Raw genomic sequence first — 14,194 nt, forward strand, 5'->3', positions numbered from 1 at the left:
TACGTTTAGGCTGGGTGTTTAAATTATTATTATTTTTCCTATATTCAGAAACTATCGGATTAAGAAAGCAGATGCAGACGCATTTACTTAATTTTAAGACTAGCCTACTTTTCAGGGCTTTTGTCTTCAGTCTGAAGAAACAATCAATCATTTATTCTGGGGCTGTGCTTATTGTAAAGTATTTTGGGTTGACTCTCCTAATTTTGTTAAAAAATATTTATGTCCAAACTTCTGTATATCTCCCAAAATTGTGTTTTTTGGTTACTCTTAGACCCTTCTCGGTGTAAATTTATTATTAATTTATTGCTATTCCTTGTAAAATTTTACATTCATAAATATAGATTTTCAAAGAAAAACCCTTACTTTTTTATTTTCAGAAAAGATTTCGATGTGTATGTGAACTATTTAAGAAACTCGAATAACCCCATCGCAGTCAAGACAATTCATGGTGTAAATCCTATAATATAACATAATATGCTTTGGATTATAGTATGTGACCCTCATTGTTGTTTTTTTTTTTTTTTTGTCTTTGTAATTGTTCATTGTTCATTTACTGCATAATACTAACAATAATAAAAACTTTTCAGGGCTTGAAAGAATAAGCCTGTAATTACTGTATGTGAACTACAGTTGAAAACTGACTAATGTGCTGATTGTGTAAACAATCCATTACTGACCAGTTTAAACTGGTAGTTGCTTTGGAACGTAGTCGCTTCTTGTTTGTGCAATAGCCTACACCACATCAACAGGTTGACAAATAACTAGCTGCAGTTCCAAACGCCAATTCAAGCTTTACCAACAGTGCACCTTTTCTCAGCTCAGTGCTAACTTTTTATTTTCCATTTCTGATAACTGACTTTAACCACTTCTCTATGATAATTTGGTTAGAGAGCGCTGTCATTTGTTTATATATTCCTCCTCCAGGGGGCAGTCACGAGACGTTTAGTTCAACACTTGTTTTATGTAATGTGTTTTCTCAGGAGTCTTGTTTACTGCACTATGTTTCACATCTCAAATGTCACTTCAGTCTAGGGATTAAATCTTTAATCTCTGATTAAAGTGTTTTTCCTTTCTCCAATAACTCCAATAATATTTTTTTTTTTTCTTTTAAAGCGCCTTGAGTTACCACTGTGTATGAAATGTGCTATATAAACAAACTTGCATTTCCAAATCTTTGTAATTAATGATTAAATGAATAATGATTTTTTTTTATTATAAACTAACAAAAGCTGACTATTCCACCTCTTCTCACCTTATTGTTGTGTAGGACTTAATCTTTTAGTGATGACTAAAATGATTTTGGACACTTAAGTCACACTTTAAATGAACATGTTAGAATAAATATAACATACGTTTAACCAAGTAACATTTATTTTGATGAAAATTAGCAAAAAAAAAAAAAAAAAAAAAAACATACATAAGAACAAGAAGTTTTTAGATTTAAAATGATAAAACACACATTGTATTATGTAATAACATTTAAACAAATGTTAGTTCAAAAGTGTTTAAAATCTATAGGTTTGGTTCCAGTGTATATGTAGGCTATTAAACATGTTTATGCATAATTGCAAATGTAAAACTATAATTATTTTATGTATGCATCAGCTTATTGATCCTTTAAATTATATTTAACTGCTCAAAAACAAGGACACTACTCTAGTTTACCTTTGACATTAATTTGATTCCTTTTTCATTCACATGCATCTGAAGTCATCTCATCATGGGATGTCAAATTCTTAGGCTCTGCATCAATAACACCGACCTACTCTAATAACCTGACCTATTACCTACTTACCATATTATTGCAAATTGCACGATGCATGACTGCATTTAAAAAAAAATAATAATTAGTGATTTTACATACTTTAAAGTTGCATTTACATACACACACACACACATTTTTGTTTTTGTGAATTGTGGGGACTTTCCATAGACTTCTATAGTTTTTATACTGACTAAACGATATTGTCTATCCCCTAACCCAACCCTAACCCTAAACCTAGCCCACACAGAAAACATGTTTGCATCGTTACACTTTCAGATAAACATCATTTACTATTTTTAATCATTTTTTAACAATGTGGGGACTGCAGACCGGTCCCCACAATGTCAAAAATTTCAGGTTTTACTATCCTTGTGGGGACATTTGGTCCCTTACAAAGTAGCAAAAACAAGTGCACACACACACACACACACACATATATATATATATATATATGTATGTATATATGAAGAGTTCAGATGCAAAACCATCTAAAAAGCCATCTCGGTCAAAAATGAGATAATGCTACTGAGTGAATGCTCCTGAAACATATTACACATCCATCAAATACTTTTACTTCAAACTCGCTAAATTCCAGCCTCAGACCAATCAAAAGTACCAGTACTTACACAGAAACCTATACAAAATAGCCAGAAACAAATGCTAATTTCAAAGAAATTCGTCAGATGGATTTATAGGCTTTTGCATCTTAACTCATATATATATATATATATATATATATATATATATATTCTGCTGCATTGCCACCGCTCCATGACACATTCCTGTACTCGGGTCCAACTGGGTGATGGGTGAAGCTTGACCTCAATGTCCAGCTGTATCATCTTTTTATTTGGCGACTTGTGATGCTATCGTGTGATTTTCCATATTGTAGCACAAACATCACGTAGATGCAAGCTTGTTGATCGCGATCCAGAGAGGTGACATACACAAGGGTCCTTGTTTCCTCTCTCCAATTGGTCACCATCGATATCTACGTAATGACGTGGGCGTGTCACTGTGCAAGAACGCAAACTTTAAAGAGTTGTCAACAACAGGGGTCTCAAGACAAGAGAGCCCCAGGCTGAATAAAGAACTGCACGATATAGGATATACGGAAAACCTTTCCAGGGAAAAGCTACATCTTTGATTTGAACGCAGATAACACACAACGTTTAAGTTCTGATAATTAGATCTTCCAAGATGAAGTTCGTAAGGTATATAATGAGGAATGCTGCTATGCTGAATGCGCCCAAGCATATTGATTATTACGCGAAATTTTCTCCATCGCCGTTGTCAATGAAGCAGTTTCTGGATTTCGGTAAGTTTAACATTTTCATGCAAAATATTTTTGAATGCAGTAGCCTATTGTTATTCCAAGGATGATGGTGCACACTTAGTGCATGTGTATTGCGCCAAAACAATGCTCTTTTTGCCATTAAATCATTTGGATTGGCTTATTCATTTAGAAATTAAAAAAGCAGAAATGTGAATGCTCAAACAGATGTGCTTAACGCGTTGGCTGGATGGGGTAACCATAGTAACACTTCGCTCCTAGAGCGATTATCGTACGATCTTAAGATTTGCAACTTTAGCCTATTGTATTTACACATCCATTACACACAAAAAGTTTAGCGTTTTATTTAAGAAAAATTAAGGTTAGCTAGTTATAAGATAGTGCACCTCTACAGAAATTACTGCCAGATTAAAAACAAAACTTGTAGCCTAAGTCATTAAGTAATTGCTGTTTGCAGCAACGTTTGCTGTTTCCTATGGTTGTTTTTCTTAATATTTGAGTTTTAGTTTAACTGTATTACCGCAGAGTGAGCAATAAGCTGATGTTGTTTTGCAGGATCCACAAATGCATGCGAGAAAACATCTTTCGCTTTCCTCAGACAAGAGCTCCCCGTCAGACTAAGCAACAGTCTGAAGGAAATCCACCTTTTACCGGACCAGCTTATAATGACTCAGTCCGTTCAGCTAGTTCACAGCTGGTAAGTTCGGTTCCTGATGTCCCGGGTTATCAGACAAAAAAAAGTAAAAAAGCATTTTTTACTAACTTTGAAACAGTCCCATTTGTCTTGTAGTTTGAGTAAACAGACGCAAACGAACAAGATAAATCATGTATGTCTATGATCTAATACACTGCTGAAGATATTAACCCATTAAAATGGTTTATTTTTTTTTAACGCGAGTGCGTTATGTAATGCGTCCCACGCCTCCCAACTCAGCGATGAACTTTGTCCTAGTCCCCCAGCCCGGTGTTTTCGAAGTACAAGCCACCGCTACTGTACATTACACAATCAGCAGTTTAAAGTTCAGAGTCGATTAAACTTGTAATCTTAGGAATCATTCCAGCAGCAGCTTATTATATCACTTTTTATCCGTATTACTTTTCTTTTGCGGTAGTTTATAGACTAGTTTCTGGACCGTCTGAAATCAAAGTTGTGGTGCAAGATTCTTAACCTACTATATTTATTTCAAAACGCAATTTTTCCTTGTAAATGCTCGCTTATGAGCCTATGGACTTTTGTTTTGTCTTGAAATACCTTTGCAGACCCTCACTTGTTGTTTACTGGACTGCGGGTGCGTTTATGTAACGGATATTGCGGTTCACTTCAGAAAGTGAAATATGAGAAGGTGCGGCGTAGTGCAGACTTGTTTTCTAGAACTGACTTGGAACAGTGCGTTCTAGTGTGCTACACGTAGAATACCAAGAAGGGAAGTTCATGGAAAAATGCAGTTAACATTTAAGACGCACATGAGGGAAAAAAATCTATAGTGAATATCTATAGATAATATATTTAAAAATCTAAAACAATAATCGGAAGTAATTATAAGATAAAATATTGGTTATATACTATTATATTATTATTAAATATTTTGGATTAGATTTTTAATTTTATTTTTAGTGGGTAAAACATTACAAGTAATGTGAGTTACATAATCAGATTACTTTTTCAAGTAACTAGTAAAGTAACGCATAACTTTTGAATTTACTTATTTGAGTTACTTTTTCCCATGTATTCACTACAGTGGCACAAATACATACAGTTGCCAAAAATATATACCTTTTTTGGGTAACACTTTATTTTAAGGTGTCCTTGTTACACACGTTACATGTACTTACTATTATAATAACAATTATGCATAATTACCTGCAAGTAACCTTAAACCAAACTCTAATCCTAACCCTAACCATATACAAGTAATCAATTAATATTACTCAGTACTTAAGTGTACAGTGTATAATTATACTGTAGCAAGGACACCTTAAAATAAAGTTGAACCTTTTTCTGTTTGTTATTAGAAAAACAAATAAGCAAACCCATCCCAGGTGAGGAAGTAATGCAAAAGTAATAGAATGAACTACTTTCCATAAAAAGTAACTAAGTAATGCAATTAGTTACTTTTAGTAAGTAATGCAGTATTGTAATGCATTACTTTTAAAACTTTCCCTAACACTTTGTTTTAGTAATTGCGTCATGTGTTTTTGTAACATTCTATCAGGTTTTTATTTTAAAAATTAGCTTTATTTTTTTTAATTCAGAGTTAGTATTAGTATTTATTTATTTTATTTATTTTTTTAAATTTTATTATAATATTTTAATATCGAAAAATGTTAATATAATATTTAGATATTATTAATTAAAATGTATACATATTTATTTATTTTTTTTAACAATTTTTAATAATTTTAGTTAATTTAGTCCATTTATTTTATTTTAGATTTAGTTTTAGTATTTTTCATTTATATGATTAAGTAACGCAAGTTACTTTGTTTCCTCATTTTTTCACTAGTAATTGTGTTATGTGCTTTTGTAAGATGCTGTTTTTAAAACTAGCTTTAATGTTTTAAATTTAAACTTAGTATTAGTAATTTTAGTAATAACCTTTTTTTGGTTACTTTGATTTGTAAAATTGTAATGTGTAATTTTTTTATTCAATAATTATTAAATTATATAATGTTAAATACTCTAATGGTGATGTTGATGGTGATGTTGGACACAAAAATGTAATTGTGCAACTGTGCAGTGGTATTACTTAAAAAAAAAAAAAAAAAAAATCTATAGTAGTGTACAGTCTTTCATTCCCTTTGTCTTCTCTTTCTTACTCTCTCAGGTTTGTCCAAAGTCTGATGGACATCCTGGAATTCCAAGACAGGAGTCCCGATGACCCTAGAGTTCTTGCCGAGTAGGTTCTTCAACCTACATACATCATCTAGCATCTATCTGAATAGTACAGAAGTATTATCAAAAAGTACAAAACAACAAGATTCACTGAGTTGTTTTGCTGTTTGTTCCCAAAGATTCGTGGACACTCTGGTGACCATCAGGAACAGGCACAATGATGTGGTACCCACCATGGCCCAGGGCGTCATCGAGTATCGAGACGCGTTTGGGGCAGACCCGGTGACAAGTCAGAACATTCAATACTTTCTGGACCGCTTCTACATGAACCGCATCTCCATTCGCATGCTCATCAACCAGCACAGTAAGTCAATTTCGTCCTGAATCTTTGCTCTAGTCCTAATACCTGGCATCAATAGTCGCTTTCTCAGCACTTCAGGTCATTAGATCTTGAATAATCTGGCCTGCTCTAGTTTGAGTTAATTATTCACTGGATATGAGAGAATGATTAGCCTGTAGTACACCTCTAACCCTCTGTTACCTTTTATTTCCTCCTCTATCTTCAGCTCTGATCTTTGATGGCTCCACAAATCCAGGACATCCCAGCAGCATCGGGTGCATTGACTCCTGCTGTGACGTCACAAATGTAATCAGAGGTGAGTGCTTGAGTGCATACTGTTATCGACTCGGGATGCAAATATTACCTTAGTGACAAGTGCAAATTCTACACTAATGTCCCGTGTTTTGCTTTAGATGCATATGAGTGTGCTAAAATGCTCTGCGAGCAGTATTACCTCGGATCTCCTGAGCTGGAGCTTAGAGAGATAAACGGTGAGGAATAAACGTGTTCAAATAGATGTTCCATCATGTTTCAACTAAATTGCATTTTATAACATTCATTCTCTTTTGCAGCAAAGAACAAGTCGCAACCAATCGAGATTTCCTACGTTCCTTCTCATCTCTACCACATGGTTTTTGAGCTCTTCAAGGTAGGCACGGTACTTTATTTCTGCATACTACATATGCATATGGAATGATAATTAGTTTTAGATTTTAATGAGTCATTTTTATGTCTCTTCCACTCAAGAACGCAATGAGGGCTACTATTGAGAATCATGAAACAAGCAGCACGCTGCCACCAATCAAAGTCATGGTTGCTCTAGGCAGAGAGGACCTGTCAATCAAGGTACGCAAGTTAAAGTTTAAATACGTGACCTTGGACCACAAAACCAGTCATAAGGGTCAATTTTTTGAAATTGAGATTTATACATCTATTTAACATTTATACATCTAAAAGCTGAACAAATACGTTTTCCATTGATGTATGATATACAACTATTTGAAATCTGAGGGTGCAAAAAAATTTAAATATTGAGAAAATTGTCTTTAAAGTTGAAGTTTTTCACAATGCATGTTACTACTAAAAAAAAAATCTTAATTTTTTGATATATTTACAGCAGAAAATTTACAAGATATCTTTACTTAATATCCTAATGATTTTTGGCATAAAAGAAAAATTATTTTATTAATACTGATTTCATTTGATTGGTAACTTACTGTACTTGTTCTTATTCTGTTTTATTAGAATTTTTTAAAAAGCTTATAAAATATATATTTTTTTAAAATTGACATAAAAGGTGACATACTTTTAATAAAGTTAGAAAAATGCCATTACAAAGGTAAAAACAAAATTTCACTTTAATTCACATTGGTCAAAAAAATCACCTCGTATTAGGAAGGCTAATTTTTTTTTATCAGATTTTTTGATTATTGATTAGAAGGTGCTCCTAAAATTTGATTGTGCTTCTAAAAAGAAAAGTAAGCGTAGAACCGTACAACAAATACACCCCTGCGACTTAAGACTGTTTTTTTGGTCCAGGGTCACAAATGAGGTCACACCACCACCACCGCCTTGTATGAATCATTTTCAACCACTGGTTCCTTCCTCACACTATCACATCGCCCTAGATTCAGCGATAACTGATAATAATGTTATATAAACTGCCTTAATGATTAATGTTCAATCCACCCTTGATCGAGATCATTTGCTGCCATAAAAGGAAACCAGCTTTGACTAGTATTAACGATACTGTTAACCTTTGCCCTGCCGGTGGCTAAAGAGTGCAACTAAGCAGATATTGAACTGCAGTGCTATATCCATCTGGTAATAGAACGGTGTTTGCAAGATTATGTTTATCTTCTTACACATGCACAACAGTCAATCCCTAAGTCTTAGTCATGTAACCCACACATACTTATTACCTGATGCAATGCGGCTCACAAAACACGACATTGTTCTCTAAACATTCACTCTTCATGTTCTAGATCTGTGACAGGGGCGGTGGTGTTCCTTTCAGGAAGACTGATAGACTTTTCAGCTACATGTATTCGACAGCACCCAGACCTACTATTGGTGATCATCAGCGAACCCCAATGGTAAGAGCATAGGAGACTTTTTAACACTACATAATCGCTGGTGTGTGTGTGTGTTTTCATATAAAACTGAAAGTTAAACCTGCCTGTTATTCCCCCAGGCTGGCTTTGGTTACGGCCTTCCCATCTCCCGTCTGTACGCACGCTACTTCCAAGGCGATCTCCAGCTTTATCCAATGGAGGGGTACGGCACTGATGCTGTAATTCAGCTGAAGGTAAAGAGAAACTCAAAATAAAATAGTCGTTTCAAATCCATATGAACAGATTTTTGCCTAGTTGTGTTCCTTTGGAACAATGAGTAAACATTGACTTTGCACTTCTAGGTGAAATTTTAAACAAACAGCAAGATTGCAAATCATAATGAGAGTTTGGCTTATACAAACATTGTTTGTTGAGCTTGTAACCTCTGCAAAACATCCTGTTAACTTTGGACATTACATCGTCAGTCTTCAATCATTAATCTACGATCTTCTGCCCGCAGGCCCTGTCCACAGACTCAGTAGAGAAGCTTCCAGTGTTCAATCAGACTGCCTTGCGCCATTACAAATTCGCCCAGGAAGCTGACGACTGGTGCGTCCCGAGCAAGGAGCCGCTGAACTTAGCTGCGTTCAAGGCTGCAAAGTGAACCACCGGAAATATGACAAAGGCCTTCAAGAAATTGCCAAGATAGCACACCATTGCGAATGCTCGCATTCCCTACTGAACTGGGGACCAGTGACAGCATTTCCCAATGCTCTTTGAGTACTGTTGTCTGGGAACACCTAAACTGCATGTGGCCAGAATTGAAAATGCAAAACAGTAGATTCCTTGGTAAAAAAATAAGTTATTACTATGGTGCTGCTGAAGTTGGTGTTTTTCAGCAAAAGCTCAGGGATGAAGAGTCCCGCGCATGTTAAGGCCTGGAGGGGCAAGAGATTGGATGAATGTGAATCTGATTGAAGCAGAGTTAAGTGTAAAAGCAGGTGGAGAGAAGTGTATGTATTGCACAGGAGTAAATACAGAAGGCAGAAGAAAAGTAGCTGGGATGAGTGAGAAGTGGAAAAGTCAGAAAAAGTCAAAATACAGGAGGATGTGGCCAAAAATGTTTTTTTTCCTCTTTAAAGAGGCTGGATGGTTTGAAATCATACTTGATGTGTGATTAACACTTATTATATAAGAAAAAAACATCTATGTAAGCACATATTAATAGCACAGTATTGTTGTGTTTGATTGCTTTATGAATGACCACAAAATGTATACACTCAGTGTTGTGTTCACACTATTTATCATTGTTAAATGGACCTTTGCTGTTTGAGTTTTGTAATATTAAATAAATCTGATATTTTCTCATCAATATCCCTCTATGGTATGCATTATGTTCTAACCATGAAATATTTTTTTCACATGAGTTTTTATTAAATGAAATAGCTTCAATTATACAAATAAAAAAAACAATGTTGCCATATGTCAACAATGTACCACAATGGAAAATGGCCCAAAATTACTTTTTCTATTAAATTATGATTTACTTTTCAAATGCACATTTCTTTTAGAAATTGATGTATCCAGTCTTAATTTTCTTCAAAATCTGCCACACACACATACAGACATATAAACACATGCACAAACACACTCATTATTACGGTCACTAAAGGCTAACTCATCCTCATTGTCATCACATGGAAGAGGCAACTCTGCACTTTTCCTATTGCCCTTTCCGTAAAATATTGTTGTATTCATGTTTTGCAAAGACTAAATAATTTCCTTATTTATACATAAATACACATATACTACAATAAACACTTCAAATAAATAAATAATTACAATCAAATTATTGATTTTACTATAAAAAAAATCCCAATGGGGAATTCAATTCCACTGTGGTACAGCGTTGCCATATGGCAACATTGATATTTTCTCATTTTACAGAAAAACTATGTTACATAATATTGATTTCTGAATAAAAATATGCACTTTACTAACCAAAGATGATGCATAAAAATCTCCCTTGAGAAGAGACATTCAGAAATTAGGTTTACAATTTCTGGAGCACTTCAACAGGTGTCCTCCATGTTGGGGTGACAGTGGAAAAAAAATGTCATGAAGTTGGTGTTTTTCAGCAAAAGCTCAGGGATGAAGAGGCCGTGCATGTTATGGCCTGGAGGGGCAAGAGGAGATTAGATGCATGAGAGTTAAAAGTTAAGTCTAAAAGCAGGTGGAGAAAAGTGTATGTATTGCAAGAGAGTAAATGCCGAAGACAGAAGAAAAGTAGCTCGGATGAGTGAGAAGTGAGACATTTCAGAGGTCAGAAAAGTCAAAATACGGGAGGACGTGGCCAAAAATGTATTTTTCCTCTTTAACGAGGCTGGATGATGGTTTGAATTCGTACTTGATGCGTGATTAACACTTCTTAAAACATCTATGTAAGCACCTATTAATAGCACAGTATTGTTGTGTTTGATTGCTTTATGAATGACCACAAAATGTATACACTCAGTGTTGTGTTCACACTATTTATCATTCTTAAATGGACTTTTGCTTTTTGAGTTTTGTAATATTAAATAAATCTCATATCAACTCATCAATGCGTAAGTTGTGGTTATCGCAAACAATCTGAGCAATTGTTCCAGTAAAATACTGAACATAATGCACTTGTAATTACGTGATTAAGAACATGGTGTACTTGTAAATATGTACGTAGTAGGAAAACCATATAAAACAAGCTGATGCATCGGTGAAACATTGGTGTTTCCCAGCCCTGTTCTTGGAGGCACATTCTCAAACTCCTCAAATCAACCACACCTTCAACTAGTAGGTTAGTCGAGAAATGGATGGACCAGAAAAGCACTATCCCAAAGTAAACACTTTGAGGTTTTGAACAAATTGAAACACTGTATGCCAGTCTTAATTTCTTTATTTTTAATGTAAGAGCACAACACTGTACAGACATATAAACACATGCACAAACACACTCATTATTACGGTCACTAAAGACTCATCCTCATTGTCATCAATGGAAGAAAGCAACTCTGCACTTTTGTCCAATGTTGGGGGTAACACATTACAAGTAACGTAAATATGATTACTTTTTCCAAGTAACTAGTAAAGTAACGCATTACTTCTTAATTGACAAGAACATATCTGAGTTACTTTTTTCAAATAAGTAACGGCAGTTACTTATTTATTGATTAAAAGTAAAATATCCTTTATGCATTTAATACCATTTTATTAACCAATGTCTTTGCTGCTGACCTTCGATGATCCAATTCAACCATACTAATAAGCAAAAATTTCTCAAGATAATCTAACATTTTTTTTTTTTTTTTTTTTTTTTTTTTTTTATTGCTGAAGAGTTGACATTATTTCTTCTGGCTACTGTACAGACGAGAATTTACTTTTCTCAAAGTCTGAGCTGAAAACTGGTGCGTCCCAAGCAAGGGGCTGCTGATTTTAGCTGCATTCAAGGTTGCAATGAACCACCAGCAATATGACAAAGGCCTTCAAGAGATTGCCAAGATAGCACACCATTGCGAATGCTCGTATTCCCTACTGAACTGGGGACCAGACAGCATTTTCCAATGCTCTTTTAGTACTGTTGTCTGGGAACACTTAAACTGCATGCAGCCAAAATTGAAAATGCAAAATAATAGATTCCATAGTTAAAAAAAAAAAAAAAAAAATGTATGGTGCTGCTGAAGTTGGTGTTTTTCAGCAAAAGCTCAGGGATGAAGAGGCCGTGCATGTTATGGCCTGGAGCGGCAAGAGGAGATTAGATGCATGAGAGTTAAAAGTTAAGTCTAAAAGCAGGTGGAGAAAAGTGTATGTATTGCAAGAAAGAAAATGCCGAAGACAGAAGAAAAGTAGCTTGGATGAGTGAGAAGTGAGACATTTCAGAGGTCAGAAAAGTCAAAATACGGGAGGACGTGGCCAAAAATGTATTTTTCCTCTTTAACGAGGCTGGATGATGGTTTGAATTCGTACTTGATGCGTGATTAACACTTATTATATGAGAAAAAACATCTATGTAAGCACCTATTAATAGCACAGTATTGTTGTGTTTGATTGCTTTATGAATGACCACAAAATGTATACACTCAGTGTTGTGTTCACACTGTTTATCATTGTTAAATGGACCTTTGCTGTTTGAGTTTTGTAATATTAAATAAATCTCATATCAACTCATCAATGTGTAAGTTGTGGTTATCGCAAACAATCTGAGCAATTGTTCCAGTAAAATACTGAACATAATGCACTTGTAATTACGTGATTAAGAACATGGTGTACTTGTAAATATGTACGTAGTAGGAAAACCATATAAAACAAGCTGATGCATCGGTGAAACATTGGTGTTTCCCAGCCCTGTTCTTGGAGGCACATTCTCAAACTCCTCAAATCAACCACACCTTCAACTAGTAGGTTAGTCGAGAAATGGATGGACCAGAAAAGCACTATCCCAAAGTAAACACTGTTGAGGTACCTGCTTGAACAAATTGGGGAAACACTGTGTGCCACAGTCAGAATCTCTTTATTTTTAATGTAAGAGCACAACTTCTCGTATTGCATTCAGTTATATTAACTGTACAAAAAGACAAAAACAGGTCGTTATGTCCAATGTTGGGGGTAACACATTACAAGTAACGCAAGTTACGTAATATGATTACTTTTTCCAAGTAACTAGTAAAGTAACGCATTACTTCTTAATTGACAAGAACATATCTGAGTTACTTTTTTCAAATAAGTAACAGCAGTTACTTTCCCCCCCATTTATTGATTAAAAGTACAAATATCCTTTATGCATTTAATACCATTTTATTAACCAATGTCTTTGCTGCTGACCTTCGATGATCCAATTCAACCATACTAATAAGCAAAAATTTCTCAAGATAATCTAACATTTTTTTTTCTTTTTTTTTTTTTTTTTTATTGCTGAAGAGTTGACATTATTTCTTCTGCGGTCTACTGTACAGATGAGAATTTACTTTTCTCAAAGTCTGAGCTGACGACTGGTGCGTCCCAAGCAAGGGGCTGCTGATTTTAGCTGCATTCAAGGTTGCAACGTGAACCACCAGCAATATGACAAAGGCCTTCAAGAGATTGCCAAGATAGCACACCATTGCGAATGCTCGTATTCCCTACTGAACTGGGGACCAGTGACAGCATTTTCCAATGCTCTTTTAGTACTGTTGTCTGGGAACACTTAAACTGCATGCAGCCAAAATTGAAAATGCAAAATAATAGATTCCATAGTTATAAAAAAAAAAAAAATTACTATGGTGCTGCTGAAGTTGGTGTTTTTCAGCAAAAGCTCAGGGATGAAGAGGCCGTGCATGTTATGGCCTGGAGCGGCAAGAGGAGATTAGATGCATGAGAGTTAAAAGTTAAGTCTAAAAGCAGGTGGAGAAAAGTGTATGTATTGCAAGAAAGAAATGCCGAAGACAGAAGAAAAGTAGCTCGGATGAGTGAGAAGTGAGACATTTCAGAGGTCAGAAAAGTCAAAATACGGGAGGACGTGGCCAAAAATGTATTTTTCCTCTTTAACGAGGCTGGATGATGGTTTGAATTCGTACTTGATGCGTGATTAACACTTATTATATGAGAAAAAAACATCTATGTAAGCACCTATTAATAGCACAGTATTGTTGTGTTTGATTGCTTTATGAATGACCACAAAATGTATACACTCAGTGTTGTGTTCACACTGTTTATCATTGTTAAATGGACCTTTGCTGTTTGAGTTTTGTAATATTAAATAAATCTCATATCAACTCATCAATGTGTAAGTTGTGGTTATCGCAAACAATCTGAGCAATTGTTCCAGTAAAATACTGAACATAATGCACTTGTAATTACGTGATTAAGAACATGGTGTACTTGTAAATATGTACGTAGT

The 14,194-nt window shown here is 34.8% G+C and overlaps 1 protein-coding gene across 1 annotated transcript; it reads left to right on the plus strand.

Moving 5' to 3' along the window:
- The first annotated feature begins 2,813 nt into the window (after positions 1–2,813).
- pdk2b (pyruvate dehydrogenase kinase 2b) lies at positions 2,814–9,658 on the plus strand. The gene is made up of 11 exons (XM_051136923.1): positions 2,814–3,083; positions 3,615–3,756; positions 5,885–5,956; positions 6,072–6,256; positions 6,459–6,548; positions 6,646–6,723; positions 6,805–6,881; positions 6,980–7,078; positions 8,218–8,328; positions 8,427–8,540; positions 8,807–9,658. The coding sequence occupies exons 1-11, from the start codon at positions 2,966–2,968 to the stop codon at positions 8,948–8,950; spliced, it is 1,230 nt and encodes a 409-aa protein (XP_050992880.1). The 5' UTR covers positions 2,814–2,965; the 3' UTR covers positions 8,951–9,658.
- Positions 9,659–14,194: the final 4,536 nt, after the last annotated feature.

Source organism: Labeo rohita, chromosome 19 (genome assembly GCF_022985175.1).
Source record: "Labeo rohita strain BAU-BD-2019 chromosome 19, IGBB_LRoh.1.0, whole genome shotgun sequence".
Classification (NCBI taxonomy): Eukaryota; Metazoa; Chordata; class Actinopteri; order Cypriniformes; family Cyprinidae; genus Labeo; species Labeo rohita.